This window comes from Penicillium longicatenatum, assembly GCF_028827895.1.
Source record: "Penicillium longicatenatum strain IBT 33135 chromosome Unknown contig_6_segment0_segment0, whole genome shotgun sequence".
Classification (NCBI taxonomy): domain Eukaryota; kingdom Fungi; phylum Ascomycota; class Eurotiomycetes; order Eurotiales; family Aspergillaceae; genus Penicillium; species Penicillium longicatenatum.
The window spans coordinates 4,864,135-4,885,629 of NW_026643123.1; the positions used below are offsets into that span (position 1 = coordinate 4,864,135).

Consider the following 21,495-nt stretch of genomic DNA (forward strand, 5'->3'; position numbering starts at 1 on the left):
CCAATGTGGTATAGTCAGACTTACAATGTCCACAGTATGTTTTGGCCCCCTGCCCCGCCCTCCCGCTGCAAGCCGAGCAATGCTTGCTTCTGTCGGCTGCTATTTCTTTTCGCCATAATCAGTCAAATTGATAAAATGGGTGATATACAGGCCAACCAGGGATATCAGCTAGGGGTTGACGTCGGAGGCACGTTTACAGATGTATACGTTCTTACTCCGCACGGTGAAACCGTTCGAGCTAAAGTCCCGACTACTGGCGAAGACCAGAGTATTGGCATTAAAAACGGGATTGTGAAAGCCCGCAAATTACTTCAAGAGCGATTTGGCTGGTCGGGTAAATTCCAATTCATGCATCATGGCACTACAACTGCCACAAATGCCGTCCTAGAGGGAAAAGGTGCTCGAACTGCACTTATAGTCACAGCGGGGCATAAAGATATTCTGGCATTGCGCCGTTCTCAAATACCTGGTGGTTTAGGAGCATGGTTGCATTTCACGCCACCTGAGCCAATTGTGCCGCTCGAAAGAGTTGTACAGTGCAAGGAGCGCATGTCTGTGCATGGCGAGCCGGTGACTGATGTCGACATTGAGGATTTGCGGCAGAGTCTACGAGAGCTGGCTCATGAAAATCCCGAGGCCGTTGCTATCTCGCTTTTGAATTCTCATAGTAATGACGCACATGAGAAAGTCGTCAAGGAGATAGTCCGTGAAGTACTCGGTGAGGTGGTTGAAATTGTTTGCTCTGCTGAGGTCCTTCCTGAAGTCGGAGAATATGAACGGACTGTGACAACGTGTACCAATACACTTGTGAAGCCTGTGGTTCAAAATTATCTCCGAAACCTCTCCAATGGTCTTGCAGAGCACACTGATACGATCCACGTTCTTAAAAGCGATGGAGGATTGACTAGTCTTGATCTTGCTTCCGAGCTCCCGGTGAATATATTGATGTCAGGGCCTGCTGGTGGTGTTAGAGGAGTGGCGGACGTGGTGACTAGGAGCACACCATACAAGAACCTCATCACCCTTGACATGGGCGGAACATCCACGGACTGTGCTGTGATCTACAAGGGACAGCCTCAATTGCGACGCGAGACGGTTGTCGGACACCTCTCAGTCCGTGCGCCTGCAGTTGATGTCAAGACCGTTGGAGCTGGCGGCGGCTCGATAACATCGTACATGGAACTCACCGAGACCCTCCGGGTGGGTCCCGAAAGTGCAGGCGCACTGCCTGGGCCTGCATGCTATGGAAAGGGTGGGCGACAAGCAACTGTCACAGATGCGAATGTCGTTCTCGGGTACCTTCCGAAGACACTGCTCGGTGGAGAGTTTGAACTAGACGTCAATGCAGCAATTGCGGCTGTTACTGAGATTGCAGATCAGATGAAGCTTCCTGTAACGCAGACTGCAGAGGATATAATCACCATTATCAATGAAACCATGTATGGTGCTCTGAGGCTGGTGTCTGTCGAGCAGGGGTATGATCCTCGAGAGTTTGCTCTTGTGGCGTTTGGAGGTGCCGGTCCTCTCCATGCCAATGCTGTTGGTCAGTTACTTGGCGCTTGGCCTGTCATAATTCCCCCGTCGCCTGGCATTCTCTGCGCACAGGGTGATGTGACCACAAAGCTGCGGCATGAACAGTCTGCCACTTTCATCCACATGGTATCTGAAGTGACGGTGCATCAAGTTCGGATACAATATAAGTCTTTGGAGCAGCAGGGCCGAGAGACTCTCCAGCGATCAGCCAGCGATTCTTGGCCAGTGACCTGGAAACCCCAATATCAAGCCGATCTGAGATATAAGGGTCAAGCTTTGACGATCACTATAGATTTTGATGAGGAGGAGCTCCTCTTGGATACAGCTGAATGGCGTGGAATGCTTCGGGAAAAATTTGACCGCCAGCATCACCAGATGTTCACCTACTGCCTATCCGATTTTGAACTGGAGCTAATGAGACTTGGCGTTGTTTTGGAAGATTCATCCCCAAGCATCGAGATTCCCGAGGTCATTGGATCGATGACAGTCGAACCTCCTCCCGAAGCAAAGATTGGAGAACAAAATATTATTGTGCAGGGCAAAGAGCAGCTCGCCACCCTGTGGGACCGACAGAAAATCACCCAGCGAGGAATGACAGTTCAGGGGCCGTGTATCATCTCGGAAATGGATAGCAACACACTTATCCTGCCTGGCTACTATGGCGAGATTGATAACATTGGCAATGTTCTAATCAATCCCTTGAAAGAAACCCCAGTGGCTGGAACGGATCATACTGCGGAGAAGGCCGCAGAGTTAGTCAAGACGACTCCTGCAATTCCAACTTTGATATCTTCAACTCTTGCATCTATTCGAGGTGAGATGGATACCATGATGCTTCGGTGTAGCATGTCGCCTGCTATTCGCGAACAGCAGGATGAATTCAACGTCATCACCAATGCTGAGGGAAAGATGCTTGTTGGCCAGTTCGGGAGTTTCATCACCGAGTTTCTCGAGATTTGGACAGGCACCATTGAGAAGGGGGATGTGTTCGTGACTAACGACACTTATCAAGTCCAAGGTGCTATCAGCCACCTCAACGATGTAATCGTATTTATGCCCATCTTCCATGAGCATACACTGATCGGATATGCCTCACAATTTGGCCACCTGACAGATGTGGGTGGTATTGTACCCGGGAGTATGTCCATCAATGCCACATCTGTTTTCGATGATGGTGTACAAATTCCTTGCATCAAGTTATACGCTCGAGGCATCATGAACAATGACCTGGTAGAGCTCCTATGCCGCAATTCTCGGCAGCCTGCATGGTATCGCTCGGATCTGACCGCTATTGTGGCGTCGTGTTCTATGGCTGCAACGCGAGTACGCGAGCTGGCGACTCGGTTTGGCCGCGAGGTCTATCTGGCTTCATGCGATGAGCTGTTATACAGAAACCGCAGTGGCTTTGCAAAGATTGTTCAGCGCCAATTTGATGATAAGAAGAGCGTATTCACCGATTTTGTCGACGATGATGGCCACGGCGTTGGTCCGTGGGCACTGCGTTGCTCCATGGAAAAGATTGATGGTGAGCGACTGCGCTTTGATTGGAATGGCAGCTCTCCTCAGAGTCAACACGGCATCAACTTTTATCTTTCTGAAACCATGTTTAAAATGTTCATCGGGTACTATCTCCTTGCAGCAGCCGCACCTGGAACTGTCATCAACGATGGTTTTCATGATCTAATTGATGTGTCCATCCCACAAGGCAGTGTATTGAAACCCGTCAGACCTGCACCTATCTCCTGTCGTACTCACCTCATGGGTCGGACACTAGACATCGTACAAGCACTGATCGGCCAGAAAGACGACGCATACCAAGCTGCAGCTGGCTTCAGCGACTCACCCCATTTTTTCTATTCCGGCTTCAAGCCTACTGGCGAATGGTACCAGCTGTACCAAATTGGATTCGGAGGCGTTCCAGCCCGGCAGGCTGGCGATGGTCCAGATTGCCACTGCCTCTTTCCAGCAATCAAGTCCATCCCCACTGAAAGCATTGAGTTGAATTACCCTCTGCGTATCGAAGCGAATGAAAGTGTTGCCGACAGTGGCGGGCCAGGGTTTTTTCGAGGCGGCAATGCTCAACGAACCTTGTACCGATTTTTAGCCCGGGGAGAGTTCAGTCTGCACGACGACCGATGGTTCACCAAGCCTTGGGGTCTTAAAGGAGGCAAGCCTGGCCAGAGATCTCGGAAGGTGCTTTACCGCTACTCTCAATCGGCAAAGAAGCCGCCTACGGCAATTTTACCGTCAAAATGTGATCACATTCGTGTCGACCCAGGTGATCTTCTCGAGTGGATTACTTGGGGTGGAGGCGGTCTTGGGGACCCTTTAACGCGACCGGCTAACAAAGTCGCACTAGAAGTTCGCCGCAAACTTGTCACGGTAGATGGGGCCCGCAAAGGGTATGGTGTGGTTCTGAGCAGTGACCTCAGTGTTTCTTGGGCCGAGACTGAGGAGCTGCGGGCTCAGATGCGGCTTGAGCAGGCTCAGCTGGAGGAGCTCCCCACGTATGATCGTGGTGGCGATATTGAGGCTCTAAGACAGACATGTCTGCAGGAAACAGGGCTGAAGCCACCGGCCCCTCAATGGGAGACCGATTTGTATGGCCCTCATTGTGCGTTGAAGTACGTGAAGGATTGGTATGAGGAGATGAAGGTTCAGAAAGGGTGGAGACTAGAGTAGAGGCATTCGTGGCTCGTCCAGATGTTTTGAGCGTCCTCGTGGCTGGATCAAGCATGGCACTTGGCTCCACTTCGGTGATTTGACCCTGCTTTGGTACTTATTTTTGGATTTCCAGTTCTAGAATGGTTTTCAAAACTGTAGGGCTTAGCCGATGTTTGCCTCAGGCCTCAATGATCGGCATATATAACGTAATTCACCACCGAGCGGATCATCCCGGTCGGCCGGATCACCCCAACCAAATTATGATAATTAAACCAGTATAATTCAACCAAAACAACGTAATATTAAGTATCTAAGCTATTTAATCAAATTTGGACAATGCGTTCTCTTATGACCCTGGATACCACAATTCGAGCATTTTGGTGGCGCCCTAGATCGTCGTTCTTGTGCTTCTGGTTGACCGGTTGGCTGGTCGAATGGAGCTTTAAATCGAGTATTTCTATCATTTTGAGCTAATTTTCTAAGCTCAGCGACAGAGAGGCCTTCTGGGGCTACTATCTGGAGCTTAGAAAGTGCCTTTTTTTGCTTGATTTTCTCGTGACTAGCGCGTAAGAGCTCGTTTTCTCGAGCTAGAAAAGCCGTTGATTGCATCGTGATTTGGCACGCTTTAAGCACCTGGTCTATAGCGGAATTCACTAGGCTTGGTGGGCTCTTAGAGCGCTGTTTTAAGAGCTTTTTAATCGAAGAAGCTTGCTTCTGGAGCTGCTTATAATTCGATGGCGTCTTAGGCTCCCACGCGCCACTGCTTTGGCTTCCTTGAGATGGTGGTGGTGTAGGTGTCCGGAGCTAGATATCAAGCTTTGAAATAACTCGATCTGGGTTATATGGAACTAAACCAGTTGCCGAGAAGCTATTCTTGGATCGTTTCTGCTTTGAAAGCTTCGATTCGAGCGGTTGGAAAAGCGTCAAGAAAGTCTATCTTATCGATATGGTTCTGACCACGCCGCATCATATCCTCGACGCACTTCCCGTACGCGCGCTTTAAGACCGCAAAATAACCCACGTCGAGCGGTTGTAAAAGATGTGATAAGTGCGCTGGCATGTAGATTGGAATCACATGATTTTGAGAGTAAATTTCGTCGAATTTTGGAGTTAGATGGCTTCTATGACCATCTAGAACTAGAAGTCGATATATCCCCTTTAACCTTAAGAAAGTTGATGGAAGAAAGACCTTTTTAAGCCAGCAAAGTCCAATTTCGTCTAAGGTCCATCTATTTAGACTGCCCTAGAATTACTAGTCGTCTAGAAGCATCAAATTTTTAGCCTAGCCTCTAATAAGTATTTTACCCTTAAAGATAACTATTAGAGGAAGGCTATATCTAGACGCGCCTATACACTCAATCGAGGTCACCTATTCACGATTTCTAGGCTATAAAAGAGAGCGTCGACCATAATATTCTACTCTTATAACGACTTTTGCGGTCGCGGTTAAGCCCATCGCGAAGCCTATCTTATCAAAGTTATAGATATCATCTTGCTAAATACCATACTTAAGGATCGTCTTTTGAACCAGGTCGAACCATTCCATAATGATTCTTGGGTCCTCGCACTTTGCCCGCTCATAATTATAGCGTCTAGAGAACCTTGTATCGAGTTCTGGGTGTCGTTTAACATATTTTGTAACCCAATTTTTGCCGACGGTTTAGATCGGGGTTATTCCACGTGTCGCGAGTAAGAGATTAGCCATTTCTTGCACTATAGAAGGTCGTGGTGCTACTCCACGTATATCCATAGAAATCACCTAATTTTTTTTTAAGCGAATTCTCCTCAATTTCAGTCAATTTAAACGAATTTGCGCGTAATTCGACGCGGTTTTGACGTCCGTGAAGACGCGCGTATAACGTTGTATATGGGATATTGTATATGCATGCTGCTTTGCGAATTGACAAATTTTCCTGCTTTTTGATAGCCTGGATAGCAAGTAAGATATTGCCTTCTTGTTGTGTCAATTTTTGACGATTTTGGGAGCGAATTGGTGGCATGGTGGTTGGTGGAAGAAAGATGGTCTAATTAATTAACGCGTTTTGGTTGGGGTGATCCGGCCGACCGGGATGATCCGCTCGGTGGTGAATTACGTTAGTCTTCCGCTTTTAGTAAGCAGCTGAATGCAGCAGGGATTGGTTGCTGTCAAGGCGATCGACGTATATGCACCTATATAGACAGGATAAAGTCTGCCGGGTGGGGCCTTTCCTATCTAGGCTGCCGCCGCTTTATGAGGGCGCTCATGCTCAGGATCACTGAGTAGACGTCAGTACGGGCTCAGGCTCAGTGATCACGCTCAGTCCTATCACGTGACCGATGACTAATGCTCAGTGATTGCTCAGTCGTGCTCAATGTCGGCTCAGTGAGTGTGCTCAGGCGTACTAGGTGGTGCCTTATTAAGCCTCACGTGAGCACCCTCTGATTTGGCCAGCCAAAATAGACCATACTCAAAATAGACGGACCCAACAGGGGCCATTCATTCCGTGATGGCTACTCCGTCGGTCATGTTTGGGCTGCCCTCGTTTTCTGACTACCCTACCCCACAGTGATTTGCGTCATATCTATCGTGCAGGGAATAAAATGGAAATAGTCATGCACTACGGGGCGATAATGTCAAAGTCTACAATTTCTTGAGGTGGCTCGAGCTCAAAATGTCAGGTACAAAAGGGGATCATGTCCAGCTCTAGATATCTCATGACTCCTTTCGAATTCAGATCGCTTTCCTCGAGCAGTGCCTCCAAACTTAGATCAGGCAGCGTCTTCGATAATGGGCGGACAGCTCTTTTTCTCCGAGCGCGATGAAAAGGCGAAAGAGAAGCGTCGACTCCTTAGAGAGAAGAATGGCTTCGTCCCCGGAGCACACAAGGAGGAAGATTCCATTCGAAACAAAAACAAAAAACTTCCCAAGACAAAGAGGCTCGATTTCAACGATTATTTCCCCTGTTTCCACTGGTGACCAAAACGACGCTGAAAATGGCTCCCCTCTGTATCCAAACCCAGGCCGCCCTCCTTTTTGCCCAGCCTGGTCGAGCGGCTATAAGTTGCTTCGTCTGCCCTCCCCCCCGGAGGTCTTTCAATAAACTTCTCATCCCACCTCCGCTGCCTCGGTCGGCCTCTACACACTTGACTCTTAAGTCTCCTATCACAAAATCCAATCCTTGGCCTTTGTCTCTTTATTCTCCCCATGGCGGCTGTCTCCGTACCTCCAGCTCAGGTTGATGACCATCAGTTCTGGAACGATCCAATTCTTTGCGAGGAAACGCGAGCCAGATTGAAACATTTCCGCAGTCCTGGATGGCTCCCTCCAAACTTCAAGCCAAGAACGCTAATAGGAATCGCCGTGGTCGAACGGTACTGGCGGAAGTGGGTTTGCCCTTGATGAAATGAAAACCTTGTGGTTGGGCACTAACACCGAAATAGATATTGTATTCAATCGAACCAGGACTACGTGAACTATCTTCTGCTGGAAGACCAAGCGATCTACATGAACCTTTTCGACTGGATGTTTAAGACATCAAGAAAGAAAGCACTTCAATCGTATGACGAATACTGGCGCCGCCTTTGTCAATACTTCGAGCTATTCGCCCGTCGCAGTGTTAATGACGATATTCATAAGCAGATGCGACGCGTACGGTTGCTTCTTCTGTTCTGAAGGGGATTGAGCTGACTGGAGCATAGTTTCTCAATGGCGTATTCCCGGCAGAGCGCAAAATTTCCAGACGAACGAAGGATAAGAATACTCTAGATGTGAATGTCTTTTGTGTGATCTATCGGCATCACTGGGTCCATTCGCGGTTTTTTCGTCACGGAAGTATGATCGTCCAATTTGCTACCATCCAACTCTGGTCAGCCATTACCGGGACCCGACCCGGCGTCTTACTTCCACAGAACACCTCTCTACCTGATGAATCCTCTCTGAGCAAGCGCAAACAAAATCCCACTTTTCAGAGTGATCTTCCGAAGCACATCCCCGTAACAGACCTTCCGGACTCGGTCTGTTACCGCTCTTCTACCTGCGCGACCCTCAGAGCAGACGTGACGTTCTTTGTGCGGTGATAGAGTTTCGTAATTTAAAAGGTCGGCCGGAAGGTGCTGATGGGTAAATGTGGTCATAGTTTTAGATGCAGGAGCACCGGATTCACTACTGACAGTCACTGCTCACTGCCAGAACCAAATTTTTCATGCACGGCGATTATCAACTGGTATATTGTCCGATCACTCAAATTATTTCTTTTGCTTTTCGAGATCGAGCGTCTGTTAATACCAAACTTATACCGGAGCTCATTTGGCGGCTCCGAATTCCAAAACGCAGTTCCTCGCTTCCGCTCCGCCGAGGTTCTTAATACGCCCCTCCTTCGGCGGCTTGATCGCACAAAGTGTGACTATGAGCTTCATCCGTCGTTGCCGATGACTTATGAGTCAAGTCGACGAGCACTTAGGGAATTAGGTCGAGATGCTCGATTTGAAGACGATATCGGACATTACAATTCTCGTCGTTGGGCCGCAAATGAAGTCAATCGTGAGTCACCCAGTGCCAAAATTCCGCAAGCCTTACTGCCATTCTCCGGAGTTCTTATTATATTAGATCTGACTAGGAGCGGACAGGGAACTTCACTAGCCAGGAGCGGCGGAGGGTAGATCCGCCTATGTGACGCAAGTCTCTGTCCTAAATAGGCTTAGTTTCAATCATGGATCCTATGTATTGTGCTCCACTACACTCTACAAGTATCCCCGCACATATCTTGATCATCTATCTCCATCTCAAAGATTTCGATCAGTGGTCTCTTCTCTCAGTTCTTCTTTACTTGGACTCTCCTTTAGAATAGCTATCATGTGCTCTTCCAACATGAGTCACCAAGCAGCGCGTGCACAAGAGGAAAGCACGACCGAGATGGAAACTCGTCCCTCCTTCGCGCCCCATCAAATTTCTCAGACTTCTCACCTATCCAACTCTTCACCTTCCACCTCCTATCCCACTATGTCCTCTGGCAACGCCGATTTATCCCAGGCCAATCCTCGATCCCGCCGTGAGGCCCAAAGCTCTGAGTCCAGCAGCTCCAAAGCTGCAACGTCTGTGTGGAGTCAAAAGTCATCCACACCCCAATCTCCGGCTTTATCTCTCCCATCCTCCAATCCCGAGAGTAGTGACCTTGGAATCGATCCCACAACCCTGCTGACCGCTCATATCCTCGACCGACCCTCCTCTCTTGACCAGCTTTGCGACTATCTTGACGTACTCAAAGATGAGCTCGTGTCAGATGACCCTCCTAGCTCCCAATACGTTCTGGTGCAACGGATCCCAGCCGATCTTTTTTTAACGATTGTTGAACACCCTGAACTTCTAAAAGGGGTGCGCGCAACAATTCGCCACCACGAGCACGACGTCCTATATAAGATGTCGTACCACTACCATGAGAAAATCGGCTGTTATTTTGATATCTGGATTAGCAATGCTCTTGGTGATATGGGGTTAAGCATTCTCAACCGTGATTTTTGGCTTGGAGGGGCTGGACGGTCCACTGGTCGCGTGTGCGACAAGCAGGCAGACAAATCGTTTTTCCCTGGAAGGAATCCGGCGCCCGGTACACCTGTACAATGGCCCTCTCTTGTGGTAGAGATTGGGATATCCGAGTCCCTTCCCCAGCTACGGACGGATGCCCAATGGTGGTACTCCAACTCAAACCAGAAAACCCAGCTTGTGGTGCTCATCTCCGCCAATCCCACCACTCACGATGCCGACATCGAGATTTGGACGCAAGTCGTCAACCGAAGAGTTGGAGCTACCACCAGGGGTACCACCAGGGGCGAGAATACTTACGTCCTGGAGCGTACCAAGTCGGCTAGGCTTAGGAATGGAGTGGTGTCTGGTGATGTACTGGAACTTGATTTCCAGACTTTGATGGGGCGGCCGACACGAAACCCCCAAGAAACGAATCTACAGCTTACTCCGATTTGGATACAGAGTATGTGTGAGTAGCGTGCCATTTGGCGTTGTCAAATTGTTGTGCTGTCGCTACAACCTGAATCGAAATCGTATACCTTATCGTCTGTGGTTTCGAAACATTTTATGAGTTTACCTTTGTTAACTAGCTAGCTTAGTTCGATGTTTCCGATGAACAATCTTTATCTCCCATCAAGCTTGTTACAAACTAGTAGCAAGTCCGGCTTTCGCCTGGTTTCTGGGTAAAATTTTCTGGGAGGATCGTCCTAGGTTGTTTTTCCGTCGTCCCTTTAGCCTGACTTTGCGACGCTCCAGGGCTTCCTGGATGCCTAGTCGTTACGGTCTCAACTGACCGACCCGCCAACCCGACCCCCTACGTGACTCCAAGCTCCTCATCTATGGAGAGGCGCCTTCAACTTTCCCGACAGCTTGCACTGCAGTTTCGCAACTACCGAGACGCCAATGATCCCTGGTCGAACGAGTTCGACCCAGAGACCCTCGCTAGGATTGGCGTTATCCTGACCGCAGACAGCCCAGTGCACTTACCCAAATCGGAGGACCTATTCCCAGCTGCCTGGCCGATAGACCGGTCCGTGCTCAATAAGGCCGTGAAGAACTTCCTTCGTCTTACTTCCCACCTTCCTATCACCCCTGCTCCAACCTCCACACCAACTTTCCCTCGCCCTGAAAGGTCACTTGGCCGTTCGTCAACTCGAACGTCAAGCCGGGCGTCTTGTGTCAGGTTCAAGCCAAGCGTCTATTGACCCCCTGCTACAAGCGCCTATTGAAGCGGTTGAGTCGAACCACATTCCTGGCTATGCCTTCCGTTCATGGCGGTACACCACAGCAACCGTCGGACTAACAAACCTAGATATACTCACTACCTACTGCTTGGATTCCGGTTGCGTTATGATGTTGATCGATTCAAAGATGTCCGCATCCGTCCCCTAGGATCCCGCCCCTAGAATTGACTTTCACGGCGTCCCTTGTGCACCCGTCTGGAAAAGGCACTACGCTCTGGTCGGCCTCCAAGCTGCTGCTATCTTTGGTTTTCGAATCGGGGAATCAACAGCTTCACCTTTGCATACAGGGACGGCGAAGTCTCCACCGGTCAACGCCCAGAATTCCGGTGTAGCCATGATCTTAGTGTCGGCATCGGAACTAAGCTGGTCTGTCTCATCGCGGCATCAACCCTCGTCAACATGGATCACGATGGGATTGGAAGCCGAGCCCAGTGGAGCAAGATCATCTCCGATCACTATAGGATTAGCCTACGTGCCTAACTTGGGGGAAACGATAGAGTCGCATACGACCACTTCAGGCTATTCACACACGGCCTAGTGGGGATTGAAGCTTCGCAATATCAAGTTAGCGAAATCAATCATGCTTGTAGAAGGTCTCTTACCCAAGAATTTGTGTGCTTTTTCTGTAATAGAGGTTATATTGATTTGAACCAGTAGAAGAGATGGAAACAAATACGTAGTGGATGACGAACGGAAAGCTGAGCACTTGGTGACGATAAAATGATCAAATTGGAATTTTTTTTTTTTTTTTTTTTTTTTTCTCACGAAGACGGCGTGCGAGGTACACGGCTTTATACCTTTCATCGGACCGATTACGCGTTGTTCAACCTGTAAGCTGAGGTGGACTCGTTCGGAGAAAGTCTCAAGCTCAGGGCAATGCTCCGGCATAATGGCATCTAGACGAGACCTATCTACCAATCGATTCTGTGACTAATGGACCGTGTATGGTACTACTACACGAGAAAATTGAGTGCGCGGTTAGCTGGTGGTCGGGAAAGCTCCAGCCTGTGATATTTGGGGTCTACGATAAGATGGTCAAGTCCTTGCACGAGCACCATGATATGTTTGCCCAATGGCACATATCGTTGAATTTACGGCCAATTTTGCCCTAACTGGTGAATGACAAGTGGACATGTGGATCTATTCCAGAGACCACTCTACGCATCTTTTACACTGGCTGTCCAGGGTAGCAATTGACCGGGCGGCGGGATCAAATAAAATCGTCCAGTTACACACTGCTGTGTTGACCAATATTGTTTTTGCTCATCATCACCGATCAGGAACTAAATATTTTTTGTCTCGTGGTAGCCCCCACAATTGCAAAGATATCATAGCCAGCAGTTGTTGTTAGTATTGTTGTTAGTATGATAATATTGATTTGAAAGGGCATTACTCTCAAATGCAACTGTAGTGGCTCCTAGGAATTGATGTGCCGTGAGCATCAGGATGCTAGGGGCAGTTAAGGAAGCTTCTAGGAGTACTTGTGAAGTTCTAAAGTTCCCAGGAGCAAGAAGAAGAACCAACTCGCTTGTTCCTAGGATACTCCGATGGGCCCCCGGATAAGTGACATCGACCTCTGAAAAGCCATAGCCCTCAGACGCAAGGTTTAGTCCAAGAAAATTTCATGATTCGGTATTCCTTTATGGAGCGCTTCAATGAAACCCTATGGTTCATAAGAGACATCATAGGGCCAAAAGGACCAAGGGCCGCAACGGCACCATACTATAATAGTATCATACAGGATCATACCTATTTCATGTAACTCCTAGATTACAGGTGTTCCAAGTATTGTGGCTTATCTGTCTTAAAGCGGTGGCTGTGCAGGCTAGACAAAGCTCCTGTAATTACCTTACATCGGTAAATAACAAGTAGCTGTATCGAATACGGGCCCAGAACATGACCTAAGCTGGTGACCGAAATGGCCCGGCTATTTATCAATCGAGTCTTAAGGCGTAATGCACTTTCTGCGGATTTTGATTTTCTAAGATTTAATGTGTTACAGAGATAATCTAAGTGTATGGGAGTAGGTTGTCGGGCCTTGTTCATATATCCACCGTAAGGGGATACAAGATGAAGTCTAACTGGTTTTCAATAAGCTCGTTCATTCCTATAAATAGTGCAAAATTAATCTCGATGATGCGGCTTGGGTCCTAGTCTGTAAGAGCCTTAAATCACAATATTCTAAACCTGTCATATGTAATCTAATAGCATTGACCTGGTAAACAAAGATAATATAATAAGATAAATAAAAACTGTAATCTAGCAGCGAGTTGAATGGTGGCATAGCCGCAGAATAGTAAAACTAATAAATATAGTCCCACCTCCCAGCTGGAGGCGAAGCAACCAGGATCGACCGCCAAATTGATGATGCCAGCCTTTCGTTGAGGGGACAACGGTTAAGAGTTCTGGTGACTAACTGCATTGGGTTGGGGCTAGCGTGGTGCATTTTATTGAGGTGAGCTGCTGACTTAGCTCAAGTCGTGCGCAGTGAGTGGATCAGGCTGCTCAGGTGATGCTCAGTGAGCGAAAATTATACTTATATAATACTCAGGGCTATGCTCAGTTTTACTCAGTGAGCAAAAAGCGGCAAGGGGTGAGCACTAAAACGGAAAGGGAAAGCCAAGACTTGTCAGACATTATCCTGTCTATATGCGTTTATCATCTCTTTTTTCTTTCCTTATTCTCCGGCACAGACCTTGGACAGTCAGAAACTCTCGACTGTTGAAGGTGGGATATTAACTCCTATTGCACCCGTCCACGCTGATCAACCCCGCTCCCCGCCCTAAAAAACGCGGCTGTCGTCATCGTCGGCGAATTCGATTTGGTCTCGTCGGACCGGACTTGTTTAAATTGGAGCATCTCCACGCTCGTGCCCGATAACCCTTGGCGTGGCCGGGCACTACTACACCTTGTGCGCGAAAAAAAAAAAAATTGGAGGTGGACTCGCAGTAGGTTTCACTTATCTTGGCAAGTGTGCGCGGCCGGTGGCGGCTTTGTTGACGGAGATAACAGTTCAATCAAATTTATGACTCTTCCTTCTCTTACTCCTCATTTTTCTCAACCTAATCCTCACCCTCGCTGATTCGACAACCCGCCCATATGCCCCTCACTATCCTTTCCCGATCGAACCTGCGCGAGCTCTTGCACTCTCTGACCCGTGACGAGATTCGCAACCTCCAAGCCAATCTTTCCGAAGCGCTACGGGAATACTCCACAGGTTCTCAGGATAAAGGTTGCTCAGCTACCTATCAGCCACAACGAACGGCGATCACACGCCAGAATGGTTGCACCACATTGTTTATGCCTGCCACCACGGGCCAGACTCTAGGCATCAAGATGATTTCTCTCCAGGATGGAGCCAAAGCAGGCTGTGCAATTGAACGGAGTGGCTTTGACGCCGAAGAGAGTGACTCCGGCTCAAGCTCTCGGCGAAGAGCCTCCGCTCGGAACTCAGTAGCCTCAATCTCCTCTGACATGAGCGATGTCTCAGTAGGCTCCTCCCAAGAAGATGGTGGTTCTGTGAGTCCTACGGCCACCAAAGATAGTGGGGGTTATAGCACCGATAGTTCGACTCTTCTCACCGGCTGCGTGAACCAACAACCAGTCATCTCCAAGACTCTTGGCGCTTGGCCCGGAGCGGGGACCCGCGACACCTCACCTCGAGGCAGCGTAACACTCCTCGATGGGGAAAGTCTCCCATTTGCCCTTATCAACGCCCATGAACTCACAGCCTTCCGTACTGCGCTGGCCTCGTTGATGATCTTCAACAAGCGCAAGAAGGTGCGCACCCTGTTGGTCTTTGGAGCTGGCACTCAAGCCTATTGGCATATCCGGCTCGCGTTGACACTTCGCGGCGACGAGATTCATCGCGTATATATTGTGAACCGATCATTTGATCGTGCTGCGAAACTTCTTCGGGACATCTACTTGCCTGAGAACTCGGATTGGCGCCGCGATGTGAAATTCTCGGCCGTGAGCAGCGATTTTGGCGACTATCTTCGCATTTTGAAAGAGCATGTGCGTAAAGCGGATGTCATCTTCTGTTGCACGCCTTCTCTCACTCCGCTTTTCCCGGCTGAGTTCCTCACTTCGCGTGAAGGTCGTCAGAAGGGTCGCCTAATTATCGCCGTCGGGTCGTACAAGGCACACATGGCAGAGCTACACCCTGATATCCTCCGAGATGAGGTCAACGTGACCCCGCCTCACCGGCACTTCCATAAGCACACTCGCCGGAGTGGGGTTGTGGTTGTTGACAGTCTCGACGCGGCCATCAAGGAGGCCGGTGAGGTCATTCAAGCTGGCGTCAAGCCGAAGCAATTAGTCGAATTGGGCGAGCTGTTGATGGTGCGCCACGCCACACTCAATGAGGATGGTCAAAGTGAAGATAAGGGTCTGACGGAGTGGGTAGAGAAGGGTAATGTTATCTTCAAGAGCGTCGGCCTGGGCTTAATGGATCTCGTCACGGGTGGTGATCTAGTACGGCTGGCGAGGGAGCGCAATCTGGGTACTACAGTAGACGACTTTTAGGATATTTGCATTTGATCGTGTTGGGCGCTGTATTATACCCTTTGATACTTTTTGTTCTGTTCGTTCCATTTGGCTGTGAATTCAAGATATACCGATCATCCGAGGATCCTCCTTCCCCGCGTTTGAATCGGCAATTCTCGGTCTGACTTCATTATAATAAGCGGTAAACCAACCTAAACACAATAAAACACGTTTATTCAGAAGAGCACAAAGATAAAAGATGCTTCCCAACGCCACAATCCTCACAAACATCACTCGCAGAACAACAGGAACCATAGCCCACCTCACAATCTCTCGCCCAGCCAAACTAAACGCCCTTAACACCCCTCTCCTTGAACAACTCCCAAAATCTGTCGTATCAATCACATCCCAAAATGCAGACCTCCTCGGCATAGTCCTCACTGGTGTAGGGCCGAAATCCTTCATCGGCGGAGCAGATATATCCGAGATGGCACAGTTAAACTCCCCTCCGGCTGCAGAAGCATTCATCACGAAGGTCCACACGGCATGTAACAGTATCCGCAACTGCCCTGTCCCAGTAATCGGGCGTATCAACGGGTATGCACTCGGTGCAGGGTTGGAAATGGCAGCATCCTGTGATTTGAGGGTTGCAAGCTCAAATGCAGTGTTTGGAATGCCAGAAGTATGTATTCTGCTACTCTATAATTCATAACTACATGATCGCATTGCTAACTGATTTCAGGTTCGAATTGGGATTCCCAGCGTTGTCGAGGCGGCTCTTCTGCCTGGACTTATTGGGTGGGGTCGTACCAGGCAGCTTCTTATGCTTGGGGAGAATATTGATGCTCGAGAAGCGTTCCGGTGGGGTCTTGTGGAGAAGGTTGTCGAACCGGAAGAGCTGGATGAAGCTGTGGAGATTTGGTTGTCTCAGCTAGATAAGAATGGACCCCTTGCTGTGCGAAAGCAGAAATCATTGATGCGGACTTGGGAGAATGTTTCAATGGATGAGGCCATTCAAGCCGGTATTTCTGTGTTTAGCGAGGCTTTTGTTGCCGAGGGAGAGAGAACGGGGCCAGCAAGAATGATGGGGGCTTTTTTCCAGGCTTAGGCTTAGGATGTTCTACTTTATCTCCGAAACAATGATCATTCATGTCAAGTCAAGCATTAGTCGATTAGGCATTTGCTTTTATGTCTATTCCATCAATCTCCAGTCTAAATTGGTAGGAAGAAAGATACAATCAGACTCCAATCCCCGAAACCCAGCCGTAATATACAAGCCACATGATTACCGATACATCAATCAATCCAAGATCCAGAATTCATTATGTGCCCCTTACAGCTTCAGGCGCAGCAGGTTGGAGATCATCTCACGGCCAGTGATGCGAGTCGTCGCCCACAGGGTAGGGAAGTCCAGGGTGCTGGTGAAGGTATCGGCGTAGCCGAAGAAGAGCATAGGAGGGATCCAGCCACGAGCGTACTCGAGCGCGAAGCAGGACGAGTCCATCTTATACTGCTTGACCTGGCCGCGCTGCAGGTGGTGAACGGTACCGGCAGGGTAGGTCTCGGCCTCGAAGGCGCCGGGGACGTAGGCCAATTGGGTTCCAGACAGAATGTTGAAGTAGTCGTCAGCGGTGTGGCGCCCAGTGTGACCCTCGGTACCAATGGAGGTACCGAAGATGATCAGGTACTCAGTGATACCTAGGAAAAGATTGTCAGTCAAAAAGCTCTTCATTGATAGAAATAAAGATGCGCTTCGAGTAGGGTGATGCGCAATTCAGCATTCACGTACTGGCATGGATGATGTACATCGCGCCCATGGCACCACCGGCATTGTTGAAAACCCACTCCTCCTCGGTGCTCAGGTACTTGGGTCCAACCTTCTCCTCCAGCTCGGAAACAATGAAGTTGACGATGGAGCGGGTGTCCTCGCCATGGGTCTTAATGGCGCGCTGCGACAGATCGTGCAGGTGCTCCGGGTCGAAGATGTAGAACTGCTCCAGGCGCGCGTCGAGGTAGCTGTAGACGGCAGTGAACAGGGCCAGGAAGATGGCCAGGAGGCTCAGGTTACGGATGGAGAAGCAGCGGCAGCCGCAGCTGGAGCTGGTAGGCTTCTTGCTGGAGGATTTGGAAGGCATTGGGAGGGACGTTGGGGGGGGAGGTGTAGGAGTTGCGAAAAGTGAAAACCCGAAAATTAAATAGCAAAGTTATCAGCCCCTGGCGAACCCCGGAGTTCCACTGTGGAGCCTGCACTGTCCACAAACAAGAACCAGGGCAAATAGATGCACAATGGAGATGAAGCTGCGTGATTATAGGAAATAGTCAATTTGTTATTCCAACGAGTTATTGATATTTGACCTTTATATAGTTTCGCTTTGGTATCACAAACAACCATGGCTATCGCAGTATGTGCCCGCGGGCCCCGAACTATCCACACGCCATGTCGGATCGCCCCAATCCGAATCATATTTGCGCTGATTGGTCATAGCTCAACAAAGATGATATGACATAAGATTCAATTGGTATACAGCTTAAGAGCCTTAGAATACAATGCAGAGAGCAAACATGGAATTTTTCACGGTCGGCTCAAAGCCGTGTATAGCTGACTAGGTTTCAAGTTCATTGGGTCGTATGCCCAGTTTCCCCTTGCAGTCTGTGTATCTATATTGTCAAATATAGGGGCTAGAATTCTAATTTTATCTTTATTCAGTAATAATTACATTATTTGGAACTTCGAGCAGCGTCTGCCTAACTGACTTATAGCCTCAGGGGTACATCTGGGCAGCAGGGCCATCTCTTTCAAGCGAATAGAATGTGGAAATCTCACTAATCTGGCTGTGTGTTTTGTTTATGCCTCCAGGGCGTTGACTATTACCCGTTTAGTCAATAATCTCGTGTTAATAATATGTTGAAAATATTGGTGCCCAGGTATTGGGGAATGGTCCTATCTCGAAGGACTATCCTTGCGACCCTTTAAAGTCCAATGTTCTCTTGAGATCTTTAAAGAATATAAAGTCTGGGTCCTGTTTCCAGGGCCATTAAAGAGCAAATAACCAATAGAAACTCTATCGAACGGGGACTTTACCTAGTCAACAACTTTATAATTCATCTCAGGGAAAAGGCCCCTCATGCTCTTAGCAACATGTCCAGGTAGCTAATTACATACTTGATCATACTGGAGACCTCGCACTCAGTATATAGCGTGTATCTTGCACATAACAGGAGTTGGAAAGTTTTTTCCCGATGTCAAGTCAACCTGACTTGTTGATCCCAGAACTGTGCTCCGACATAGGCATGCAGCACACCCGAAGATATATCTCTCCGCGTACCCAGCCGACGGCAACCGTCTCTATGGAAAATTTACGTTCATAAAACTGGCTTGCACTGAGGTATGGCTCAGTGACCTCAATGATTTTTGATCTGCTCGGTATTCATATTTAGGCGTTTTTTACCTTTCCTTGGGTTGATCGCAGGTTATACCATATATCGTCCATGACGTGGTGCTGATCATCACCCACTCTAAAACGGGCCTGTCTCCGGACGCGCGCCCACATCGGATATACGCTAACTTTTCACCCTTGTCACCTACGAGCTAAGTCCTAGGATACTCTGGAGTGACAATGCGGGGTGCATATAGAGAGTCTTCAGGAAAATGTGGCTTGAGAATTCGTCATCCGATCTGCCTTGCGGGTAATAAAAACCAAGCTGCGGAAAATTTCAAGGCTGAACCATGGGAGTAGATTTCGGTGGGCAGGAGTCAATTCTTCCAATAGGACAATTTATGCGCTACATATCTCCGTACTATTACCTACAAGGTTGTGCACGTCCTCATGAGATACCTGTCACTCAAGTTGAGAAAGGGGCCTGTAACTCGGGAGCATCGGACCAGGAGCCCCTGATCTCTATATGGATCATAGACGTTGTCTGGAGTGGTCGAAATGTATATTGCTTCTAGAAATACCTCTTGGAACGCTTCTTCGGAGCATCTTCGGATATCCACACTGGGTCGATTTGACCACGTTCTCCGATCCAGCTTGATCCAGTATGATACTCCGCTAAGCGGGCCGGCGCCGTCGTCTCAGATTCACCGTCACCGGAGATCTTCCCCAAATGCAAAGCCTCTCAAACTCAAATATCATCCGCTACACCTTCGGCAAAAGCCCAGTCGTGGAAAATCTTCACGGACCAGGCCGAGGTTGACATCGCGGAATAGTATGAAGCACCGTTAAGAATAAGCCGGTGGAGCTCCGCAGATGACAAGCTGAGACAGGACTGCTCCGTGCTCTATAGGGAACCCACCACGGACGAATTTCCAAAACCATTGTCTCCGAACAATAGTATTTAAGCATGTTGATCGCTGCACTCCATCTCGTTTAAACTTTTAGAATCAAGAGACTGTCCTCGACCACATTCCTCTCATTAGTAGTCATCTCGATACCTTTCACCCACCATGAAGTCTTTCCTTGCGCCATTGTCGTTCCTTTCTCTTGCGCTCGCTGGTCTGAGCAATGCCGCTACCATCCCTACCAAGTCTTTGGATAAGCGTGCCACTTCCACCTGTGACCAGTGGGGTACCATCACCACTGGTAGTTACATTGTCTACAACGACCTCTGGGGCGAAAGCTCTGCCACCAGCGGCTCGCAGTGTGTCGGTGTGAACTCGGTCAGCGGTTCCACCATCTCCTGGTACACTACCTGGACCTGGGCCGGCGGCTCCTCGAGCGTGAAGAGCTTTGCCGATGTCTCGCTGCAGTTCACAGCCAAGACGCTGAAGAGCATTTCCAGCATCGCCTCGACCTGGAAGTGGAGGTAAGCAAAAAAAGGAAATGAAATAGGTCGATATGAGAAGAAGCTAACGACATCCAACAGCTACTCCACCACCTCCATCGTCGCCGATGTCGCTTATGATATGTTCTTGTCTTCCACCGCTGATGGCGATGACGAGTACGAGATCATGGTCTGGCTTGCTGCGCTGGGCGGTGCGGGCCCGATCTCCTCGACCGGCTCTGCCATCGCGACAACTACCATCAATGGCGTGACATTCAAGTTGTACTCTGGTCCCAACGGATCCATGACCGTGTACAGCTTCGTTGCGGAGTCGACTACCACTAGCTTCTCGGGTGATATGCTGGACTTCTTCACCTACCTCATTGATAACCAGGGACTGAGCTCGAGCTTGTACCTGATTGATGTGCAGGCTGGTACTGAGCCGTTCACTGGAAGTGCCACTCTTACTACTTCCGCGTACTCCGTTGCAGTTGTGTAAGCTGTCCGAGGCGCTTAGCTGGAGGCGAGTTAGGGATTGGGGCTTTTTTTCGTATATAGTCATTTGTATAGGAAGATCTGGAATCAATCCTGAATGTGTTGAATAATTGGCCATGGTCGTAGCATAGAGATGAAACCTGTATAGCAGTGCATGCAAAGTTGCACACCTAGCAATCGTTTTTGCAGAAGTGACGCCATTGGCATGGCATAATCCATTGCGTTTCAGCCCCCGGTCGCAACCAGTGGATCCTCATCTTTAAGCGCTGAAACTTGACTTCGTGGTTCCTGAAACCCAGCGCTAAGTCCCTTTGAAACAGACTTCCGTTTCACCATTGTCTTTCACCACCGGTCGCATCATGGCGCATTCTCTCCAGCATCAACAACGAGGCATCTGGAACCTGTAAGCGAGACGCGGTCGCCCCCAAGCTTCAGTTTCCACTTCCCACAGTTCTAATCCATCGCACATTCTCAACCACTGCATTTTGATCTTCCCCTCATTACAGCAAGAACCGACGTCAAATGTAGCATTTGTAGCGGAACCCGACGAGGGCCTTCCCGAGCGCGTATGCATGCTAAGAATAACACGACTCTATCAATAGATTTAGCGTAGCGGTAGGGCTTGGATAAAATTAGGAACAGTGACGTTCAAGTTGCAACAACATGCGGAGATCTGTAAGCGCTCGCGGGGGAAAGGGCGCTTATATAGAGACTGTGCAAAAAGCACCGAAACGGATCTTTTTTTAGACCCCAACACCCTAGTTCGAGGACCGGGAGGTTGCATGCATTGATAGCAGATGCAGTAAC

The 21,495-nt window shown here is 49.0% G+C and overlaps 7 protein-coding genes across 7 annotated transcripts; 6 read left to right on the top strand and 1 right to left on the bottom strand.

The window, feature by feature from the left end:
* Positions 1-135: 135 nt before the first annotated feature.
* On the top strand, positions 136-4,215 carry N7484_010018 (uncharacterized protein; the record flags this gene model as incomplete). The annotated part of the gene is made up of 1 exon (XM_057120405.1): positions 136-4,215. One exon carries the CDS (start codon positions 136-138, stop codon positions 4,213-4,215), a length of 4,080 nt encoding a protein of 1,359 aa, XP_056969960.1.
* A 3,166-nt stretch (positions 4,216-7,381) lies between these two features.
* N7484_010019 (uncharacterized protein) lies at positions 7,382-8,253 on the top strand (the record flags this gene model as incomplete). Its single annotated transcript, XM_057120406.1, has 3 exons — positions 7,382-7,560; positions 7,618-7,825; positions 7,876-8,253. 3 exons carry the CDS (start codon positions 7,382-7,384, stop codon positions 8,251-8,253), a joined length of 765 nt encoding a protein of 254 aa, XP_056969961.1.
* Positions 8,254-9,043: 790 nt separating this feature from the next.
* N7484_010020 (uncharacterized protein) lies at positions 9,044-10,902 on the top strand (the record flags this gene model as incomplete). Its single annotated transcript, XM_057120407.1, has 2 exons — positions 9,044-10,160; positions 10,454-10,902. The coding sequence occupies 2 exons, from the start codon at positions 9,044-9,046 to the stop codon at positions 10,900-10,902; spliced, it is 1,566 nt and encodes a 521-aa protein (XP_056969962.1).
* A 3,138-nt stretch (positions 10,903-14,040) lies between these two features.
* Positions 14,041-15,468, top strand: N7484_010021 (putative proline utilization protein PrnX-like; the record flags this gene model as incomplete). Its single annotated transcript, XM_057120408.1, has 1 exon — positions 14,041-15,468. One exon carries the CDS (start codon positions 14,041-14,043, stop codon positions 15,466-15,468), a length of 1,428 nt encoding a protein of 475 aa, XP_056969963.1.
* Positions 15,469-15,688: 220 nt separating this feature from the next.
* N7484_010022 (uncharacterized protein) lies at positions 15,689-16,537 on the top strand (the record flags this gene model as incomplete). Its single annotated transcript, XM_057120409.1, has 2 exons — positions 15,689-16,111; positions 16,172-16,537. The coding sequence occupies 2 exons, from the start codon at positions 15,689-15,691 to the stop codon at positions 16,535-16,537; spliced, it is 789 nt and encodes a 262-aa protein (XP_056969964.1).
* A 225-nt stretch (positions 16,538-16,762) lies between these two features.
* Positions 16,763-17,564, bottom strand: erg2 (C-8 sterol isomerase ERG2; the record flags this gene model as incomplete). The annotated part of the gene is made up of 2 exons (XM_057120410.1): positions 16,763-17,127; positions 17,219-17,564. 2 exons carry the CDS (start codon positions 17,562-17,564, stop codon positions 16,763-16,765), a joined length of 711 nt encoding a protein of 236 aa, XP_056969965.1.
* Positions 17,565-19,876: 2,312 nt separating this feature from the next.
* On the top strand, positions 19,877-20,692 carry xgeA (putative endoglucanase; the record flags this gene model as incomplete). The annotated part of the gene is made up of 2 exons (XM_057120411.1): positions 19,877-20,235; positions 20,296-20,692. The coding sequence occupies 2 exons, from the start codon at positions 19,877-19,879 to the stop codon at positions 20,690-20,692; spliced, it is 756 nt and encodes a 251-aa protein (XP_056969966.1).
* Between the last annotated feature and the right edge of the window lie 803 nt (positions 20,693-21,495).